Below are 23,614 nucleotides of genomic sequence, written 5' to 3'. Positions count from 1 at the left end.
TAAAAAACAACATGAATAAGTATTCAATGAGAAATCATCTTAACCCAAAAATTATCTTGAATAATCCAAATGACTTCTCAAAAGAGCAAGTGTCCCATATGGGTTACACATAGCAGATTTCACCTCCTGAGAGGTGGACTGAGAGAGCCATTGTAGGCATACCCATGCAGTATGCCCCAGGACAGATTTGTGGAGCCCTATTCTACAGAGATGCAGAAGACCATTAGTATGGGTGCTAAACATCCTCTAGAAAGAAATCCTGGATTCAGGCATAGTTATGGAAAGTTTGGAATTGACTTATGTAGCGACTATTCATAAAGGAGAAAATGAAGCTTCCACGAAAACTTATGACCAATAGACTGACATGGTATATTACTAAGATTTTTGAGAGTCCAAAGATGTAAGTTGATTGATTTCATAGAATCAAATAATTTGCATAACTCAGGGAAACATTCATTCAGGATGGAAAGATATGCTTTTCTCAGTAGCTTGGTCTGTACATAAAGATTATTTAGATTCTGGGAACAGACAAAATACTGATGATGTGCCGTCTGCCTGTGTGCTGTTAAGGGTGAGGCAATAAAAATCTAAAAAGCAGCAAAGGAGTTCACAAGTTATGGAGACTTTTGCTGATACTTTGTCTTTGTGAAAGCATTTAGATGTGACCACATTGTCATAATGTATGAAATGATATGGGAATAATTTGGAAAGTGGGAAAATTTATATGAAACTGATTAACTAACAGTTCATATCAATTGTAACTAACAGTTCGTATCAATTGTTGTAAATCAGGCAGTATTTGATGCCACTTAGGTACAAAGCTCATATGCTTAGGGAACTGAGCTTTTACCTCTACTGTTTCTGACTTTCATGTTTGACGAAGACAAGATACAATTTAATATCATATTTTGCAAATGATACTAAAAAGAATAAGGAACTTTAATTAGAAGACTTTACAGACAGACTTAAACCGAGTCTTCCGATGGGCCACAAAGAATAACAAGCTTTTTAAGAGAACCTTTTTTAAGAGAAATGCCTTCAAGTGTATGGATCTGAAGAGGATGATGCATGAAGTAAATATGTATAGCATTAAGGTCAGAGGATAGGAATTAAAGAAGCTTCCAAGGAAGGGAAAATGGGAGAATATTTTAGGTGTTAGGGAGGTGAATGCGTGAGTTTTGGAGAGAGGGGCAAGTATGTAGTCTGTTGTTGATGAGAGGGTTTGGGAAGTGAGTCAGTTGTTGTTTGCTGATGATGCAGCACTGATGGTTGATTTGGGTGAGAAACTGCTGAAGCTGGTGACTGAGTTTGGTAAAGAGTATGAAAGAAGAAAGCTGAGAGTAAATGTGAATAAGAGCAAGGTTATTAGGTTCAGTAGGGTTGAGGGACATCTCACTTGGGAGGTAATTGTGAATGGAGAAAAACTGGAGGTAGTGAAGTGCTTTAGATATCTGGGAGTGGATTTAGCTGTGGATGGAACCATGGAAGTGGAAGCGAGTCACAGGGTGGCGGAGGGGGTGAAGGTTCTGGGAGTGTTGAAGAATGTGTGGAAGGCGAGAAAGTTATCTCAGAGAGCAAAACTGGGTATGTTTGAAGGAATAATGGTTCCAATAATGTTATATGGTTGTGAGGCATGGGCTATAGGTAGGGTTGTGTGGACGAAGGTGGATGTGTTGGAAATGAGATGTTTAAGGACAATATGTAGTGGGAGGTGGTTTGATCGAGTAAGTAATGAAAGGGTAAGAGAGATGTGTGGTAATAAAAAGAGTGTGATTGAGAGAGCAGAAGAGGGTGTATTGAAATGGTTTGGTTACATGGAGAGAATGAGTGAGGAAAGATTGACAAAGAGGATATATGTGTCAGAGGTGGAGGGAACGAGGAGAAGTGGGAGACCAGATTGGAGGTGGAAGGATGGAGTGAAAAAGATTTTGAGCGACCAGGGCCTGAACATACAGGAGGGTGAAAGGCATGCAAGGAATAGAGTGAATTGGAACGATGTGGTATTCCGGGGTCAACGTGCTGTCAGTAGATTGTACCAGGGCATGTGAAGCGTCTGGGGTAAACCATGGAAAGTTTTGTGGGGCCTGGATGTGGAAAGGGAGCTGTGATTTCAGTGCATTACACGTGACAGCTAGAGACTGAGTGTGAACGATATAGCCTTTTTTGTCTTTTCCTGACGCCACCTCGTACTCGCGCAGGGATGCCATTTCATGTGTGGCGGGTTGGCAACGGGAATGGATGAAGGCAGCAAGTATGAATATGTAAATGTGTATATATGTATATGTCTGTGTATGTATACATTGAAATGTACAGGTATGTATATGTGCGTGTGTGGGCATGTATGTATATACATGTGTATGTGGGTGGGTTGACCCATTCTTTCATCTGTTTCCTTGCGCTGCCTCGCCAATGCTGAAGATGGCGACAAAGTATAATAAAATAAAGAAAAAATATTAGGTGTAGGATAAAACTTGATTGGGAGGGGTATTTGGAAAAGTCATCCTTGAGAAGTGTCTTTTGTGGTTTTTTCCAAGGGGAATTCAAGGGGAGACAAGTTATCAGCATTTGGGAATTCAGAGATGCAATAGAATCATACACTGATGATTTTTGCATGCATATGTCCCAGTCTTTCCCTGTCATGCACAAGGTTGGCAAGATTATGTGTGATTTTGAATTTACTGGGAGTTTTTATTTCATCAGTAGGCAGCCCAGGTTTGAATACAAAGCCAGATGCTTCATCTGTTTGTCCATGTATTGTATCCAGTCTGAAGTTGTAACTACAATTTTTGGTAATTCCAAATGTTTGATATCTTAATTAGTCCTAAGCTTCAGATTTTAGACTGTTAGTTTATGAGATCAGGTTTTCATTTATTACTTTTTATTGAGACTGACTAAAGATTTGTATATGAATGATTGTTTGATTTTAAGGTGGGGCTGACTGTTTCACGTGTGGGTTTCTTAGAATTTAGATTTGCATTAATGTGCAAGTTTTGGTAGGAATTTGATGAAATTTTGGTAGATTAATGTTTGATTGATGATGTGAAGCTGAGCTGGTTACCTTTATGTGTGTCAATACAGATGTCAAGATTGTGGTAACTGATCCCTAATGTTGTTAAAGTATCTTTAGATTTTTATCAAACTTCAGTTTAGTATAGTCAGTTGAAATTGAATCATAAAGCTGGTCTGGATTGTAAATGTTCATGACAAGCTGCAAAATCATTTATGTTAATCAAATATGGTGTGCTAATTCATTTCTTCAAGTTTAGCTATAGCTTTTATGTATACACGTTCATATAAAGAGCAGTGTGGTTTCAGAAGTGATTGAGGATGTGTGGATCAGGTGTTTGCTTTGAAGAATGTATTTGAGAAATACTTAGAAAAGCAAATGGATTTGTATGTAGCATTTATGGATCTGGAGAAGGCATATGATAGAGTTGATAGAGATGCTCTGCAGAAGGTATGAAGGATATATGGTGTGGTAGGCAAGTTGTTAGAAGCAGTTAAAGGTTTTTATCGAGGATGTAAGGCATGTGTACGTGTAGGAAGAGAGGAAAGTGATTGGTTCTCAGTGAATGTAGGTTTGCGGCAGGGGTGTGTGATGTCTCCATGCTTGTTTAATTTGTTTATGGATGGGGTTGTTAGGGAGGTGAATGCAAGGGTTTTGGAAAGAGGGGCAAGTATGCAGTCTGTTGTGGATGAGAGAGCTAGGGAAGTGAGTCAGTTTTTGTTCGCTGATGATACAGCACTGGTGGCTGATTCATGTGAGAAACTGCAGAAGCTGGTGACTGAGTTTGTTAAAGTGTGGAAAGAAGAAAGTTGAGAGTAAATGTGAATAAGAGCAAGGTTATTAGGTACAGTAGGGTTGAGGGTCAAATCAATTGGGAGGTAAGTTTGAATGGAGAAAAAGTGGAGGAATTGAAGGGTTTTAGATATCTGGGAGTGAATTTGGCAGTGGATGGAACCATGGAAGCGGAAGTGAATCATAGGGTGGGCGAGGGGGCGAAAATTCTGGGAGCCGTGAAGAATGTGTGGAAGTCGAGAACATTATCTTGTAAAAGCAAAAATGGATATATTTGAAGGAATAGTGGTTCCAACAATGTTATATGGTTGCGAGGCGTGGGCTATGGATAGAGTTGTGCGGAGGAGGGTGGCTGTTTTGGAAATGAGATGTTTGAGGACAGTATGTGGTGTGAGGTGGTTTGATCGAGTAAGTGATAATAGGGTAAGAGATGTGTGGTAATAAAAAGAGTGTGGTTGAGAGAGCAGAAGAGGGTGTTTTGAAATTCTTTGGTCACATGGAGAGAATGAGTGAGGAAAGATTGACTAAGAGGATGTATGTGTCAGAGGTGGAGGGAACAAGGAGAAGTGAGAGACCAAATTGGAGGCGGAAAGATGGAGTGAAAAAGATTTTGAGTGATCGGGGCCTGAATATGCAGGAGGGTGAAAGGCGTGCAAGGAATAGAGTGAATTGGAACGATGTGGTATGCCAAGGTGGACGTGCTGTCAATGGATTGAACCAGGGCATGTGAAGCGTCTGGGGTAAACCATGGAAAGTTGTCGGGGCCTGGATGTGGAAAGGGAGCTGTGGTTTTGGTGTATTATTACATGACAGCTAGAGACTGAGTGTGAACGAATGTGGCCTTTGTTGTCTTCCTAGCGCTACCTCGCACACATGAGGGGGGTAGGGGGCTTTTATTTCATGTGTGGCAGGGTGGCGATGGGAATGAATAAAGGCAGACAGTATGAATTATGTACATGTGTATATATGTATATGACTGTGTGTGTATATATGTGTATACGTTGAGATGTATAGGTATGTATATTTGCATGTGTGGACGTGTATGTATATACATGTGTATGTGGGTGGGTTGGGCCATTCTTTCGTCTGTTTCCTTGCGCTACTCGCTAACGCAGGAGACAGCGACAAAGCAAAATAAATAAATAAAAAGGTAAAGGCCTCAAACTTTAGTTATTGATATTTAGCTTTGGTGAGGCTGTGTCATCATCAGTAGACAGAAAGGAATATAGTCTTGTTAAGGAGCTTCGTACTCTAAAGGAGTGCGTCTTTTGCTTGGACTGCAGCCTCAATGGAAGTTACGGGAGCCCCATGAAAGGGATCCTGGTGTAAGATAGTGATTTAATTGCATTTATGGATTGTAAGCTAAAGTTTATGGATGAAACTGAGTCACATAAATATCCTTTTGCTATTTTGTAAAGCTCAAGCTGTAGTTTGTAATCGCTACATGTGGTTAATTATTTGGGAGTACAACATTTATTACAGCTGATCCTTTTCTAGTAAAATGCTACAGTCAGAGCCATTGTTTAGAGTAAGGGAATTTACCATTTTTTGATTGCTCTTGCCACTGAACTAGTCACTCTTTGGTTTGGTATATTAAAGCTGGAACATAGATTAAATGACATTAACTTGTTGGCCTAGCCATCTAATCTATCTATATATCTGATGTGTGTTCCCTCTGGGACCTCCCTTCATGGGGGTGGCCATGTCAAGTTTCCATAACTGGTGGACTGTAGTGCTGCTTCTTATCCTTTAGTGCCTGACCCTTCACATGCCACTGGCAGGGGGTACCTCTAGCTGTAACTACATTTTCCCAATTTTCATGATATGAATTGAAGATACTTCAGTTGTGTATGTCAGACCAACTTGCAAGAATCTTGTATACTTTAAACACTTTTATTATTGCTGTTTCTGACTCTGATGATGCTCTGACCAAAGTATTTTAAAATCTATATAAGTTTTTTGTTGAGAGCTGAAGTCTCAGTAGATTAATTTTGATAAATATTCCTCTGAAATCTTCACTTAGATATGCATTTCTCAGTAACATAATATGATAAGGGAAATGTTATATGCATTAGATAGTGTACCACAAATACTTAAAGAAATAGAATTGATGTTTGGTATAGATTCTTTTAGAAGAATCTCCATCAAATGCAGCAGTAATCAGTTTAATAATTGAGATGATAATGACTTGAAAAATCCAGCAAAAATGTTTTTGAAATCCCAGATATCGTAAGGCTGAGACTTACTGGGAATTAAAGGTATGGGTTTACTACTTGTATCATCTTCAGCTTTGTTTTCGGACCTCTACAAGTTTGTAACGATTGTGATCTGATTTAGTCAAAGATTTAACTCATTTAATGAGATGTTTTTGAGGTTCTCTTCCCTGGCAAAGTAGGATAAAGGCAGTGAATATCATGAATATGTTTCACCCTTTTAATTCACTAGATCTTAGGTTTTTGTCATCCCCTATATATCTCTTCTTTTGTGGCTAAGAAAGTTTGGTAAAATGTTAGGTTCTTTCAAGAGTATTTTTGGTTAATGAATAAAAAGTGTGGAAAGTTCTTTCAAGAGTATTTTTGGTTAATGATGAATAAAAAGTGTGGAAGGTATTAAGATTCTTTCAGAACTAATCTTGTTTCTTGTAGTCAGTAATATTTAAAGGTATGTAAGGTTTTAGAGTGCTTTAAAGAACTAATTACATTGTATCTTATGGTTAGCTTTTTGGCAAAATTTACTGGTTGCCCATCTGACTTGGACTATTAAACACAGGTGTTCAGAGAACATATGCATTGTATATGTACCTGGAAATTGTGCCACTGGAGCAAGCCATGTGGATTTTTTTTTTTTTAACTTCAAGCTGAGTAGCTTTTGGTATGCATTGATAAATATTTGAGCTTCTAACATATAATATGGGTGCATGTGTGTATGCTTGTGTGTGTGTGCGTGTGTGTGTGACACTGTTATTGTGGTAGGGCGATGGGCTATCGGGCGTGGTGGAGGGACGTGTTGTGGGTGGAGCGGGTGGGCTGGTGGCCCCAGGTGGAGTAGGACCACCCCCATCTGTACTCCAGCACGTGGCTGCCCACTCCCAGGTGCGCCACAAGGTATGCTCTGCATCCATTCTAAACCCCTCTACACTATATTTTTATTTATTGGCACTGTTGCATTCATAGAATATTAACAGCCCTTTTTTGTTGTGCATTTTGTATTAACCAGTATATGTAGTTCCTGTAATTGTAATGAAAGTTAGATTAAGCATGTAATGAAGACATTTATGCAGTTTTTAGTACATTCAACTCTTGATTATCCATACTCTTCCTAGTTATTTTACCATTAGAAAAGGCATCAAAAGGATTACAAAAGGAATCAAAAGGATTACTCTTTGTTGTGTTTATTAGTCTAAATATTTTATTTTATTTTATCATACTTAGTCGCTGTCTCCCGCATTAGCGAGGTAGCGCTAGGAAACTTACGAAAGAATGGTCCAACCCACCCACATACGCATGTATATATATAAACGCCCACACACGCACATATACACAGCTATGCATTTCAACATATGCATACATATAAATACACAGACATAAACGTACATACACATGTACATATTCATACTTGCTACCTTCATCCATTCCTGTCGCCACCCCACCACACATGAAAAACAGCACCCCCTCCCCCCCATGTGCACAAGGTAGTGCTAGGAAAAGACAACAAAGACCACATTCGTTCACACTCAGTCTCTAGCTGTCATATGTAATGCACCGAAACCACAGCTCCCTTTCCACATCTAGGCCCCACAAAACTTTCCATGGTTTACCTCATGGTTTACGCTTCACATTCCCTGGTTCAGTCCATTGACAGCATGTCGACACCGGTATACCACATTGTTCCGATTCACTCTATTCCTTGCACACTTTTCACCCTCCTGTGTGTTCAGGCTTTGATTGCTCAAAATCTTTTTCACTCCATCCTTCCACCTCCAATTTGGTCCCCCACTTCTCGTTCTTTCCACCTCTGACACATATATCCTCTGTCAGTCTTTCCTCACTCATTCTCTCCATGTGACCAAACCATTTCAATGCACCCTCTTCTGCTCTCTCAACCACACTCCTTTTATTCCCACTTATCTCCCTTACCCTTTCATTACTTACTCGATCAAACCACCTCGCACCACATATTGTCCTCAAACATTTCATTTCCAACACATCCACCCTCCTCCACACAACGCTATCTATAGCCCATGCCTCACAACCATATAACATTGTTAGAACCACTATTCCCTCAAACATACCCATTTTTGCTCTCCGAGATATCGTTCTCGCCTTCCACGCATTCTTCAATGCTGCCAGAACCTTTGCCTCCTCCCCCACCCTGTGAGTCACCTCTGCTTCCATGATTCCATCTGCTGCTTTTATAGATAAACCCTTGTTAATCATTTACTGGAGTAGGCCAAGTATATGCCACATCATGTTACAGAGTATATGCTCACAGTGAAGATTCATTTCTGCTTATGAGATGTTAGATCTGTAATGCCATACTGAACACCATAACTGGTCAACCCCTTTTGTTGCTATGGGCATCGGTTGATGCTTATTTGCATCGATGTTGCCGGTTAATGTTTGTACTTAGGATTCACATAATTGATAAATGATCTGTATTTTCTGATATAGGAATTCTTAACTTTTATTTGATAAGAGACTGGTTTTTATTATTTTTTGTTGCATCTAATTGTATTTTTTCTCAAGTATTTGGGATTGAATCGGCAAATTAGGAGGTGGATTGGGATTTGAGGTAGACAGATGTGAGGGTCTAGAGAGAGGGTAAGGGAAGGGTTAGTGATTGCTGTAGAGTGAGCCAGCACATCTTTGTTTGTTATTTTGCACAACCATGACCCAGGTAGCTGTCTTTTCTTTCTGTCTGACCTACACATGGACTGCTGGCATTCTGTCAACGATCTCTTCCTGTTTCACTTAACACTTGACAACTTTTTGACTCAGCTTATTCCTTGTAACTAAATTTTTCTTGTGTAGAGCTTTGCTCTAGCCCTACCTTTTGGCAAAATGATAGGAGCATGTAGATGAAAGTAGTAGGTAGGGACATTAGAAAGGAGCATTAGATAGAAGTAGGTGGGAGCATTAAGTGGGAGCATTAGTTAGAAGTAATGGGTTGGAGCATTTGGTAGAAGTAATTGGTAAGAACATGAGGTAGGAGCAGCTGAAAACACTGTGCCAGAGTTGCCTTCTGCCAGTGGCCAGTTAAGGGTGAGGCACTAGAGGGTAAAAAGTGGAGCTGGAATTCACCAATGGGGAGACTTGCTGTGGCCACCCCTTGGAGGGTGGTCCAGAAAGGAACAGGTGTCAGAGCTATAGATGGTTAGAAAAGTAGATGGTAGGTAGTAGTTGGAAAGCCGCCAACGACCAGGGATTTATATTACATGTACTACCCGCCTGGGTATCAGGAGGGTTAGTAACATTTGCTTAGTGAACCAGCACTCTAGTGGTTGTCAAGTTGTACTACCCTGACCGAGGTAGCTGTCTTTTCTTTCTGCTTCGAGCATGTGGAATACTGGTATTCTGTCCACAAACATACAGTCTTTCCGTGTCATAAGTAACACTTGACAACACAACTCATGCAGCTCATCCTTCATAACTCTAGATTTTCCTGCTGTGAGCACTATGCTCTATCCCTTGCCTTTTTGGCAAAATGGTAGGAGCAGTAGATAGAAGTTGTATGTAGAAACATTTAGGTAGGATTATTAGGTAGAAACATTTGGTAGAAGCAGTAGGCAGGAACATTGAATAGAAGTAGTCATGAGGAACATTAGTGCAAACAGTGCACTAGACTTGCCCTCTGCCAGTAGCCTGTTAAAGATGAGGCACCATAGGCTAAGAAGTGGCACTGTAATTCCTTGATTATGGAGACTCTGTTGTTGTGGCCACCCCTTTGAGGAAGTTCCAATTGGAACAGACATCAGAGATATAGATAGATAGTGAGAGGGGTGGGTCTGCAGGGCCTGAGGGTGTGGGACCTGGTTAGTGAATCGGTCACTATTTGTGGATGACACAACTATAGTGGTAGACTTTTGTGAAAAACAGCAGAAGCTGGTGTCTTTGGGAGAGAGTGTGTAAGGAAGATATTGATAGTTAATGAGAATTAAATAAGGTTATGATGTTAAGGAGATTGGTTCAAGTTTGAATGAACGAGCCTGGTGTAAGTAGAGTGTTTAAGATGCCTGGGAATGAATTAGATACATGGGAGTGGACATATTAGCACTTGATTATGGCAGTTTGGGGGATGGGTTATGAGGCATAGGTTCTATGTGCATTAGTAGTGTTTGGAAAGAGAAGTCATGATCTGTTTGATTGTATACCAGTCCTAATGATACTGTTTGGATGTGATTCATGGGCCTTAGATGAGCTGAAAGGGTGTATATGTTGGAAATGAAGTGCATTTGGACAATATGAATTGTAAGAAGTATTGATCATGTAAGAAATGACAGGTGAGATTGGAGGTGTGATAGTAAGTTGGGGAGAATTGAGAGCTGAACAGGTTGTGCTGAAATGGCTTGGAGCTATGAAGAGGATGAGTGACAAGAATCTTACTGAGAGGATATGTATATCAGAAGGGGTGGAAGCACGCAAGGGAGAAACCAAGAAGGGAGTGGAAGTATGGAGTGAATGAGGCATTGAATTATCAAGGCCTGAACATGCAGGAGGATGAGAGTCATGCATAGGATAGAGTGAATTGGTGGAGTAATGTGATGTACAGGTGGTGACCCTGAACATGCAGGAGTGAGAGAGGCATACATGAGATAGAATGAATTGGATTGCTGTTATTTATCCCTCCTTTGCCTGATTAAGCATAAAATACCAAGTATAATGACTGCTTCATCAGTATCCAAGTTGGGAGCCATACTGTTTGCTTTCTTTTGAAGAAGTGGCATATCTACAGCCAAGTGGTTCTGCTCATATACTGATAGTCAGCTGCCAGTGAAATGCCAGAAATTATACCTGGAGAATTTTTTTTTTAGAAAAAGTACCTTTGTAACACTGCCTTTAGTATGGGTTACTGGCAAGAGAAGGAAGGTGCACTAGGATGTTCTGCATCTTCCTGTTAGTTTTATGATTCTGCAACTGTTACAGTGAAGGTTGAGGAGATGTTTTCCTAGGTTTTTTTTAATATCCTACTTTATATGTATGTTATGGTCATATTTAGGTCAGGGCAGACTGGAAAGTTGCCTAGGGGCCTCCACATTATGGGGGGCCTTTGTGAAACTGGTTTGGAAAAAAAGTCTGTTATGCTTTTCTCAGTTGTACAGTATGTCACTTTTGTATCTGTAAGTAGTCGGATTATAACTGTTTGATGATTCAGATATGTGTTATAATTTTTTGTTTAATAAAAGTTAAGAAGAAAGTTAAGAGTAAATGTGAATAAGAGCAAGGTTATTAGGTACAGTAGGGTTGAGGGTCAAGTCAATTGGGAGGTAAGTTTGAATGGAGAAAAACTGGAGGAAGTAAAGTGTTTTAGATATCTGGGAGTGGATCTGGCAGCGGATGGAACCATGGAAGCGGAAGTGAATCATAGGGTGGGGGAGGGGGCGAAAATCCTGGGAGCCTTGAAGAATGTGTGGAAGTCGAGAACATTATCTCGGAAAGCAAAAATGGGTATGTTTGAAGGAATAGTGGTTCCAACAATGTTGTATGGTTGCGAGGCATGGGCTATGGATAGAGTTGTGCGCAGGAGGGTGGATGTGCTGGAAATGAGATGTTTGAGGACAATGTGTGGTGTGAGGTGGTTTGATCGAGTAAGTAATGTAAGGGTAAGAGAGATGTATGGAAATAAAAAGAGCGTGGTTGAGAGAGCAGAAGAGGGTGTTTTGAAATGGTTTGGGTACATGGAGAGAATGAGTGAGGAAAGATTGACCAAGAGGATATATGTGTTGGAGGTGGAGGGAACGAGGAGAAGTGGGAGACCAAATTGGAGGTGGAAAGATGGAGTGAAAAAGATTTTGAGTGATCGGGGCCTGAACATGCAGGAGGGTGAAAGGCGGGCAAGGAATAGAGTGAATTGGATCGATGTGGTATACCGGGGTTGACGTGCTGTCAGTGGATTGAATCAGGGCATGTAAAGCATCTGGGGTAAACCATGGAAAGTTGTGTGGGGCCTGGATGTGGGAAGGGAACTGTGGTTTCGGGCATTATTGCATGACAGCTAGAGACTGAGTGTGAACGAATGTGGCCTTTGTTGTCTTTTCCTAGCGCTACCTCGCACACATGAGGGGGGAGGGGGATGGTATTCCATGTGTGGCGAGGGGCGATGGGAATGAATAAAGGCAGACAGTGTGAATTGTGTGCATGGATATATATGTATGTGTCTGTGTGTGTATATATATGTGTACATTGAGATGTATAGTTATGTATATTTGCGTGTGTGGACATGTATGTATATACATATGTATGGGGGCAGGTTGGGCCATTTCTTTCGTCTGTTTCCTTGCGCTACCTCACAAACGCGGGAGACAGCAACAAAGCAAAATAAAAAAAAATATAAAAGTTTATGATGTGCTGTGAAGTCCAAATTATAGTAGGTTGGGAGGAGTGATAGTTATTGTAACAAGATAACTGGTCAATCACTGCCAAGGGGCCTTAATGGCTTTTTCTTTCCCCTAGTCATGGACAAAAGTTTACGTCAAGGCCGTGCCTTAATTGAAGTATAAAGAACTTAATGAAAGGAAAAAGGAAGAGAGCAGGAAAAGTTTTTGCAAATTTTGGATAAAGTCAAAAACCTGTCTTTTAAAAAAAGTACCAGGTTGTAGTTATTGCAAAAAACATGACAGGATAGAGAGTGTCAAAGCTTTGTGACGTAGGTAAGGAAAGAGTTATTAGAACACAATGGTGTGGAATGCCCTTTTCTCTCAATAAAGCTCCTTGTATCTATGAGAAATTTTTAAACAGTAAAAATTTAATCAAGAAACCATTTAGTGGAGAAGTCATGATGATGGTAGGAGTGTTAGGGTACAGTAGTGGATAGAATCCAAACAGTGACATTACAAATGCTGACAGTAAACAAAAGGTTAAAGAATTGCGTGATATAAGAGGAAAGGTTAGATAAGGCAACTGCATATAGTGAGACAGACCAACAAGTATCCAACAGACTGATGGACAGTCAAATTATATGAACACATTTATTGAATGCATAATAACTGCTGAAGGAAACTGTAAGAACAATTTTTATTTTGTAATTGAAAATTTGAATAATGAACAACTTTTGAATAAAGATAAGGAAGTGTGATGTTTGATGAAAATGGATTCAGTTAGGGTCATTGACCTTTCTGTTCTCTCTAAAATGTATGATAATCTTTCGTACTTTTGGAAAAATTTAGCCAATTTTTTCATACATGTTTGCCATTTCCTGCTCAAGCAAATATGTGCCAGGAACAGATGAAGAAATAACTCATTTGCTCACATCCTATCTCTAACTGTCATGTATGGTACACCAAAACCAGAGCTGCTTATCCACACCCAGGCTTTACAGACATTTCCATGGTTTCCTCTCATTGCTTCATATAAATTCTGGATTCTTATTTCATGAGCATAACTTAAGAAGGAAAAGTTTTGTTGTCATGAATTACCGAACTGTGATGGGATACATCTTCATCACCAGTGCTTAAAACTTATGGAAGTAACAGAAATGTAATTCTTCATGATATTGCATTGATAAATAAGCAAAGGAATAGTTGATGAAAATATAATAGAAAATGATGTTTTGGATATTAAACCTTTATGCAGATTTCTCATTCTTCTTATTTTCATTGGTAGGGGATATAATGTAATACTGTCAATGAGGAAGGTATTTATAATTCATTGTACTTATTTCTTACCCTCCGGAGTCCCTTTTTAAACTTTATGAGGCTCCTGCAGCACTCAAAAAGCCAACCATATCCACTGTTCAGGACCATAGGTCATAAAGTGTATTGAAATTGGGTATGTGTCTTTTATGCAGAGAGTGCAGGCCAATTGAGTGGCAAGGCTGCTTGTCTTCATTGTGATAATGGCATTGTAAGCATGACAGGTCTTGAGTGTATGTAGTGTTGTAGGGATGCAAGATGTCCAGAGTATAGCTTTGAAAGTGTGTATGTTATTTGTTTGGGGAGTGTAGCTTCTGATAGATTTATTTATGATAAGGTGGAGTTTAAGACTTTAGGAGGGTGGTTGTGTAGTGCTTGTCGGGTTATTTTCAGTGTGTATGTGTTTTAGATATCTAGGAGTGGATTTGGCAGCGGATGGAACTATGGAAACGGAAGTGAGTCATTGGGTGGGGAGGGGGTCAAAGTTCTGGGAGCATTGAAGAATGTGTGGAAGGCGAGAACATTATCTCGGAAAGCAAAAATGGGTGTGTTTGAGGGAATAGTGGTTCCAGAATGTTATATGGTTGTAAGACGTGGGCTATAGATAGGGTTGTGTGGAGGAGGGTGGATGTGTTGGAAATGAGATATTTGAGGACAATATGTGGTGTGAGGTGGTTTGATCGAGTAAGTAATGAAAGGGTAAGAGAGATTTGTGGTAATAAAAAAGAGTTTGGTTGAGAGAGTAGAAGAGGGCGTATTGAAATGGTCACATGGAGAGAATGAGTGAGGAAAGATTGACAAGGAGGATATATGTGTCAGAGGTGGAGGGAATGAGGAGAAGTGGGAGACCAAATTGGAGGTGTAAGGATGGAGTAAAAAAGATTTTGAGTAATCAGGGCCTGAACATGCAGGAGGGTGAAAGGCGAGCAAGGAATAGAGTGACTTGGAACGATGTGGTATACTGGGGTCGATGTTCTGTCAATGGATTGAACCAGGGTGTGTGAAGTGTAAACCATGGAAAGTTATGTGGGGCCTGGATGTGGAAAGGGAATTGTGGTTTCAGTGCATTATACATGACAGCTAGAGACTGTGTGTGAACGAATGTGGCCTTTGTTATCTTTTCCTAGTGCTACCTCGTGCACGTATGGGGGGAGGGGGTTGTTATTTCTTATGTGGCGGGATGGCGAAGGGAATGCATAGGGGCAGCAAGTACGAATTATGTTTATGCATATATATGTGTATGTCTGTGTAGGTATATATATGTATATATACCTGTTTAGGTATGTATATGTATATGTATAGGTATTATATTTGTGTGTGTGGACATGTATGTATATACATGTGTATGTGGGTGGGTTGGGCCATTCTTTTGTCTGTTTCCTTGCGCTACCTCGCTAACATGGGAGTCAGTGACAAAGTATAATAATGAATATATAAATGTTTTGTTAGTGTTATATTTGTTGAGGTTGTTGGAGTGTAAGGTGAAGGTAAGCATTTTACATCTACATGAAGGTTGGTAGTTGGTTATGGAGTGGTTTGATTGTGAGTGGTTTAGTTCTGTTGCATAGAATTGAGAGCCAAGCATGTTGAGGTGGGAATGTATTGGGAGGATTTTTGTTTCATTGTGTAAATGTTGACTTTATGCTTGCTAGGCAGCCAATGTTTGCTCTGAGTGCAACATTTTGTACAGTTTGCAGCTTTGTTTTATGTGGTATGCATTGGTCATCGTGCTATAAGTGAGGGTGAATCATTTAATATGAAACAGTCAGGGAAAAACCACAGAAAGGTCTAAGGGGCTTGGTTATGGAAAGGGGATTGTAGTTTCAGTTTATTATGCATGACACCTAGAGAGTGTATGAGGGCATGAGGCTATTCCATGCCTGCTCCTGGTCCTACTTTGCTATTGTGGGAAATGATGAAAAAGTATGAAAAAGAATATTTTTTTTTTTTTGTATGTGTTCACCATTTCCCATATCAGCAAGGTAGTGTCAGGAACAGATGAAGAAATGAGCTCCCTATCTGTCATATGTAATGCACTGAAACTAGAGGCTGCTATCCACAATTAGACCCTACAAACCTTTCCACACTTAAAATTAATTTGATTTACATACCCTGTTTGACCCCTGTATGCCACATCTGTTAATCACTCTCAGTGTCTTGCATGTTCAGGCCCAGAACACTCGATAGTGGCTGCTTGCACTCCATCCTTTTCCCTTTTGCTTGCTCCCTTCACTTCCGACATATATCTACCCCCTTAGTCATCCTTTCCTCACTTGTCCATTCCATATGTCAAACCATTTCAGCACACTCACTTCAGCTCTCTCATACATGCACTTCCTACTACCCCACCTCTTTTTTACCTTGTCATTTCTTATTCATTCAATCCTTTTCACACCATATGATATCCCCCCCCCTCTTATTCTCTCTGGAACAGCACTGTTGTAACTACTATAACATGAAACGTTCTTGTCTTTGCTTTCACTGACATGGCATCCTTTTTCACAAACTCCTCAAATTGCCCAGGATCTAAGCCCTCTCATCCATTCAGTGGCTTACTTCAGCTGATGTAGTTCCATTCGCTGCCATTATTGTTTTGTGAATTTGATTTAAGTACCTAACGAATATCATGTTTGATGCCTGAGCATTATTTTATATGATGATTTAACCATCATTTTAACAATTCATTGAATGTAACGTACTGGTACATCTTCAAGAAAATAATGGATGCATTGTTCTTTCTAAGAGGTAAGGTTTCCTGATAGTTGTTCTTACAATTCAGCATTTTAGAGCAGTATCATCCTCATTAATATGGTAAAAACTCTGCTGTATATATCCAGTGAAATCCACATTTTGATTTTGTATCCAGCAAATGATATATGATGGATATATTTATTGAGTCTATCCCTGGGGATAGGGGAGAAAGAATACTTCCCACGTATTCCCTGTGTGTCGTAGAAGGCGACTAAAAGGGGAGGGAGCGGGAGGCTGGAAATCCTCCCCTCTCGTTTTCTTTAATTTTCCAAAAGACGAAACAGAGAATGAGGCCAGATGAGGATATTCCCTCAGAGGCCCAGTCCTCTGTTCTTAACGCTACCTTGCTAACGCGGGAAATGGCGAATAGTATGAAAGAAAGAAAAGAAATATTTATTGAGTAAATATACAGTAGTTACACTTGTTCCATTTTTGTATATTTATTTTCTTCATGGGTATTTTCAGTCAGTAGTTGATGAAATTGTGTTGAAATTACACTGAACAGGATGAATGTTTAGGTTTCTACAAGAGCTGTAGTTTTGGTACCTCTGAATATGTGTGTGTATGTGTGTGGATAATCAAGAGTTTTTTCATTTCATTTTGCTGGTGTGCCTCTCTGTTGTCTCTAGCATACCCAAAGTTTGGTGCTGAGTATTTCTTTGCACTATATTTGAATATCTTATTTGACAGTGCATGTCTTAAAAGTAGATTGAATAGTGATTAGATAAAAGGAATTACTGGAAGATGAGTAGTATGTTATATGATTTGACTTTAAGCATGTGATAACTAATGATAGCATTTGTGTTAAATTGTGATTTTAGGCATTTGATTGAAGTATTTTAAGATGAAGTTAGCAGCATATTTTAACCATAGATTTGCAAGTTATATATGAAATTTTAGTGTTACATTTAAGTATGTAAGATTATTATGAAATTTAGGTGACAAAAGATGTAGTTAACATATGTTGATTTTTGATTGATATAGAAAGAAATATGCATGGGATAGATTGAACTATATAAGTATGGTACGTAGGAAGTTATATGAATAGAGTGATTTACGGCATATGAAGCACTCAAGATAAAATGTGGAATAGTGTTTAGGGCTTGGCCGCGCATGATAAGCTTTGGGTTCAGTACATTACACATGATATCAAGAGCGTGGATGCTTGCAAATGAAGCCATTATTCATTTGATCTTGGTACCATCCTGTTCAGATGGGAGAAGAAATTCACTGTTATTATTGTTGTTATATGTATATTTTCTTCTTATTATTATTGTACTTATTCGCTGTTGCCTGTGTCAGTGAGGTAGTGCCAGGAAACAGACGAAGAATGGCCCATCCACTCAAAAAACAGATATTTATATACATAAACACCCATACATGTACATATAAATATGTTTACATATCAACATATACATACACATACACAGCCATATACATATATACACATGTACATATTCATACTTGCTTGCCTTCATCCATTCCTGTTGCTACCCCACCTCATAGGAAGCAGCATTGTTACCCCCTGCTTCATAGAGGTAACGCCAGGAAAACAGACAAAAAGGTCATATTCGCTCACACTCGTCTTTATCTGTCATGTGTAATGCACCTAAACCACAGCTCCTTTTCTGCATCCAGGCCCTACAGACCTTTCCATGGTTTACCCCAGACGCTTCACATGCCCTGGTTCAGTACATTGACAGCACGTTGACCCTGGGATACCACATAGTTCTAATTCACTTTATTCCTTGCATGCCACTCTCCCTCCTATATGTTGAGGCCCCGATCACTCAAAATCTTTTTCACTCCATCCTTCCACCTCCAATTTGGTCTCCTGCTTCTTGTTCCCTCCACCTCTGACACATATATCCTCTTTGTCAGTCTTTCCTCACTCATTCTCTCCATATGTCCAGACCATATCAACACACCCTCTGCTGCTCTCTCAACCACTATCTTTTTATTTCCACACATCTCTCTTACCTTTTCATTACTTACTCGATCAGTCCACCTCACACCACATATTGTCCTCAAACATTTAATTTCCAACACATCCACCCTACTCTATACAACCCTATCTAGCCCATACCTCGCAACCACACAACATTGTTGTAACTACTATTCCCTCAAACATACCCATTTTTGCTCCGAAGTAATTTTCTCTCCTTCCACATATTCTTCACTGCTCCCAGAACCTTTCACTTCCATGGTTCCATTTGCTGCCAAGTCCACTTCCAGATGTCTAAAACACTTCACTTCCTCCAGTTTCTCTTTATTCAGTTTTACATCCCAAATAACTTTTCCCACAACCCTACTGAACCTCATAACCTTGCTCTTATTCACATTTACTCTGAACGTTCTCCTTTCACACACTTTTCCAAACTCAGTCGCCAACTTCTGCAGTTTCTCACTCAAATCAGCCACCAGAGCTATATCATCGGCGAATAACTGATGTACTTCCCAGGCCCTCTCATCCCCAGTAGACTGCACACTCGCCCCTCTTAACAAAACTCTTGCTTTTACCTCCCTAACCACTCCATCCATAAACAAAATAAATAACCGTGGGGACATCACACACCCCTGTCACAGACCGACCTTCCTACTCGTACACATGCATTACATCCATGGTAAAATTTTTTTGCTGCTTCTAGCAAGTTACCTTCCTCACCATATATCCTTTAAGACTTCCACAAAGCATCTCTATCAACCCTATCATATGCCTTCTCCAGATCCATAAATGCTACATACACATCCATCTGTTTTTCTAAGTATTTCTCACACACATTCTTCAGTACAAACACCTGATCCACACATCCTCTACCACTCCTGAAACCATGCTGCTCCTCCCCAGTCTTATGCTCTGTACATGCCTTCACCATCTCAATCAGTACCATCCCATATAATTTTCCAGAGGCTAGGGGAGAAAGAATACTTCACATGTATTCCCAATGTGTCGTAGAAGGCGACTAAAAGGGGGAGGGAGCTGTGGGCTGGAAATCCTCCCTCTTCCGTATTTAATTTTCCAAAAGAAGTAACAGAGATGGGGGCCAAGTGAGGATATTCCTTCTAAGGCTCAGTCATCTGTTCTTAATGCTACCTCACTAATTTGGGAAATACAAATATGTATATATTATTATTATTATTATTATTGTTACCAAAGATGTAAGGCATGTGTACAAGTAGGAAGAGAGGAGAGTGATTGGCTCCCAGTTAATGTGTGTGATTTCTCCATGGTTGTTTAATTTGTTTATGGATGGGGTGGTTAGGGAGGTGAATGCAAGAGTTTTGGCGTGAGAGGTAAGCATGCAGTCTATTCTGGATGAAAGGGCTTAGGAAGTGAGTTAGTTGTTGTTCGCTGATAATACAGTGCTGGTGGCTGATTCAAGTAAGAAACTGCAGAAGTTGGTGACTGAGTTTGGTAAAGTGTGTGAAAGAAGAAAGCTGAGAGTAAATGTGAATATGAGCAGTTATTATGTTCAGTAGGGTTGAGGGACAAGTAAATTGGGAGTAAGTAAAGTGTTTAAGATATCTGGGAGTGGATTTAGCAGTGGATGGAACCATGGAAGCAGAAGTGAGTCAAAGGGTGGGGGAGAGAGCAAAGGTTCTGGGAGCATTGAAGAATGTGTGGAAGGCAAGAACGTCATCTCAGAGAGCAAAAATGGGTATGTTTGAGGGAATAGTGGTTTCAACAGTGTTATATGGTTGTGAGGCATGGGCTATAGTTGGGTTGTGCAGAGGAGGATGGATGTGTTGGAAATGAGATGTTTGAGGACAATATTTGGTGTAAGGTGGTTTGATCGAGTAAGTAATGAAAGGGTAAAAGAGATGTGTGATAATATAAAGAGTGTTGTTGAGAGAGCAGAAGAGGGTATATTGAAATGGTTTGGTCACATGGAGAAAATGAATGAGGAAAGATTGACAAAGAGGATATATGTGTCAGAGGTGAAGGCAATGCGAGAAGTGGGAGACCAGATTGGAGGTGGAAGGATGGAGTGGAAAAGATTTTGAGTGATCAGGGCCTGAACACACAGGAGGGTGAAAGGTATGCAAGAAATAGAGCGAAATGGAACGATGTGGTATACTGGGGTGGATGTTCTGTCAGTGGATTGAACCAGGGCATGTGAAGCATCTGGGGTAAACCATGGAAAGTTGTGTGGGGCCTAGATGTGCAAAGGGAGCTGTGGTTTCGGTGCATTGCTCATGACGGCTACAGACTGAGTGTGAACGAATGTGGCCTTTGTTGTCTTTTCCTAGCACTACCTCGTGCACACGCGGGGGGAGGGGGTGCCATTTTCATGTGTGGCAGGATGGTGGCAGGAATGGATGAAGGCAGCATGTATGAAAATGTACTTGTGTATATATGTATATATTGTGTATGTATATGTATGTATATGTTGAAATGTATAGGTATGTATAGTATAATGGAGAAGGTGGTCCTTCAGTGGCTACTGCAGTGAATTTAATAGAAGGATACTATGCATTTGAGAAAAAAGCCAGAGGAAATAAGTTTTTAAAGCAAAGATTGTATGCTATATTTTGTCATGTGCATTGGAGGTGTTGAGGGCCTCAGTAGTATATTCACCAAAAGTTGTGAGAGAGCCACATGGGGGGAAAGATCACTGGTAGACCTTGCACAGCAACAGTCATATAAGTGATCAGAAAGAAGTGAATGGGATTCTGTGTTTAAGGAAGTGAGATTTCATGAGATTTTCAAAAGCTCCAGGGATGGCAGAAGTGAGGGTGATGGGGCAGTAATTGGAGAGGTTAGCACAGTCTTCTTTCATAGGGATGGGCTACACGAATGTGTAAAAGAGTAAGGACTGGAGATATTTGAGTCTGGAGGCTTGCTCCATAAGAACATAAGGAGGTATGCCATTTGGGCCATACATCTTCCCCCTTTTTTCTTAGGAGGACTAGATACAGAATCATTCATAGTTGAGTTGAAGGAGGATAAGGTTACAAATAGTAGGGGAGTTGGCTGCAGAGTGATAAGGTCAGAAAAGAGGAGAAAAATGCTGAATTACTCTAGTTGATAAAGATGCTTTTGTGTAAGGATCAGAAAGATTGATCTGACTCGGTATTACAGCTTTGCAGTGATTCCAAGTAGAACCTAAAGCAGCATGAGATTCAGGAGAAGGGAAGAGCTTCTTGGCCTTAGATACTAAGCCCTTATATGAGAGGCATAGGGACGAGTGACTAAACCATAATTGGGAGGTAAAGATTTTTAAAATGATGTAGTATTCTACTTCATCCAAGATTATCTCCACTGTACAGTCAGCACAGCTTGAGGCATCCTGCCTGGTAAAGCAATAGTTGTTATGATATAATATGATCTCAGTTTTCTCAAATCATCAGAATTGGCATTCCAAGGGGTGAGTAAGTGTTGCATGTTCTCAGTTGGAATTGATTGAAGTGAGATTATAGTTTGGAGTCCATAAAGGGGGAGAAATAGCACATGCACAGTGGGAGAGTTCAGAGGTGAAATACGGGATCAGCTGTGTCTGACGAGTGGTTGTGATGATTAGAAACTTGTGTTCCAAATTGTTAACGGGAAAAACTAGAGGACGTTGACTACACCAGTCTCATGCTTAATAGAGCTTAACCAATATTTGTGGTGTGCCTCCAAATTTACTCATTTCTCATTCCTCTGTTGCACCTCATTTCCTTTACTATTATTGATATTTATTTCTAAGCCTTCTCTTTTCATACACATGCTCCCAAATTATGTCACCAGCTTCTGGAGTTTTTCTCTTGAGATTCTGCTACTAGATTCGTATCATCTGCAAACAGCTGCTGATCCTCCTCCCTTGCCACACAGTGCCCCAGTATACCACAGACCCACCTCATTCTATGACTTTCATGTATATCTGCCATATTATCTTATCAGTGAAGAAATTTAACATCTTGATATACATTGGAAATTTTTTTGTCCTGTTATAAGCAATTTCTATTATTTATGATTTTATTTGGAATTATTTTTGTAGGTGTCGGGAGTTGGCAGTGCAGGTGTGGTCCACCAGACAGCAGCAGCAGCTGTTGGTGCGGCAGCGGCAGCAGCAGCAGCAGCTGGGGCTACACAAGGGTCAGGCCAGTTTCAGAGATTGAAAGTTGAAGATGCACTCTCCTATTTAGATCAGGTAGTGTACAGTTACCCCTGTTTTTTAGATGTGATTCCAAGTTAAAGATTTCTTGATAATTGTAAGACTGTTAAGTGATAAGATGTAAATTAAGTTTGGTGTTCATGTTGGTTCTTTTTTTAATGTCAGTAAGTTTTGATGAGAACTTATGATTTTGCTGTAATGGATATCATGTTTTGAGAGAAAGTATTATGTATTTACCTTTCATGGTTTTTATTGCTTGCAAAATCTCACTTGGATGCCACTATTGTGATCATCTTTATGCAAAACTTCATCAAGATGTCCCTCTTACATATATACTTCCTTGTTTGTGTTATGTCTTAGTTACTAGATTCATATATGCAAAAGTTTTCCTTTTCTCCTTATACCTTAACAAGATCCTGTAGGACTTCTTTTGTTGTTCTTTATTTCACATATGCATTAATATTTTCCTTTACTGTTCACTTAACCATGATACCTAAGTATTTTCTCTTTTACTGTTGCTCTTCTGCTTCCATCATAATGATATATCTGTACACTGAAAAAGGGTCACGGAACTTTTGGAATATCAGGTGTATTCCATGTTTCATATATTTATTTTGGTATTGTTTTGAGAAACCAATGAGACCTGGCACTTGTCTAAAACAAGGCAAAGTTTCAGGAGTGTTAGAGGATGTTTTTATAGGGTGTTTGCTGTGAAGTATGTGTGTGAGTGCTCAAATTTCTGAACAGGCAGTAGGATGAAAGCTTTGCATGCATGGGATAGAGTGAACTGAGGCAATATGATATACAGGAGGCATGTGAAGCAACTTGTGGGAACCACAGGTAGTAGCTGGTAAGCAGGGTATCAGAGGGTTAGTGACATGCACTCCTTTGACCCAGGTAGCTGTTTTTCTTTCTGCCTTACTAACATTAAGACTACTAGCATTCTGTCCACAAGCATACAATCTTTCTTTGACATATGTAACACTTGACATCACTTGACTCATGCAGCTCATCCTTCGTAATTATAGATTTTCTTGCGGTGAGGACTATGCACTAGCCCTGTCTTTTGGCAAATTGGTAGGAGTATTAGATAGAAGTAGAAGGGAGGAACATTTATGC

At 39.9% G+C, this 23,614-nt stretch overlaps 1 protein-coding gene across 7 annotated transcripts in view; it reads left to right on the top strand.

Annotated features, from left to right (window-relative positions):
- The window catches only part of Sin3A (SIN3 transcription regulator family member A), a 206,648-nt gene that overhangs the window by 60,432 nt on the left and 122,602 nt on the right, over positions 1-23,614 (top strand). For 4 of the 7 annotated variants that reach the window (XM_071686743.1, XM_071686746.1, XM_071686745.1 and 1 more), the window contains exons 4-5: positions 6,772-6,903; positions 22,379-22,531. In XM_071686743.1, coding sequence (XP_071542844.1) covers positions 6,772-6,903; positions 22,379-22,531 — 285 coding nt within the window. The remainder of the gene's footprint in view (positions 1-6,771; positions 6,904-22,378; positions 22,532-23,614) is intronic. The other 3 variants (XM_071686749.1, XM_071686748.1, XM_071686747.1) reach the window with 1 other exon arrangement.

This window comes from Panulirus ornatus, chromosome 42 (assembly GCF_036320965.1).
Source record: "Panulirus ornatus isolate Po-2019 chromosome 42, ASM3632096v1, whole genome shotgun sequence".
NCBI classification, from domain to species: domain Eukaryota; kingdom Metazoa; phylum Arthropoda; class Malacostraca; order Decapoda; family Palinuridae; genus Panulirus; species Panulirus ornatus.
The sequence above is the reverse complement of the archived record's forward strand: the minus strand, read 5'-3'. Positions and strand labels throughout refer to the sequence as shown.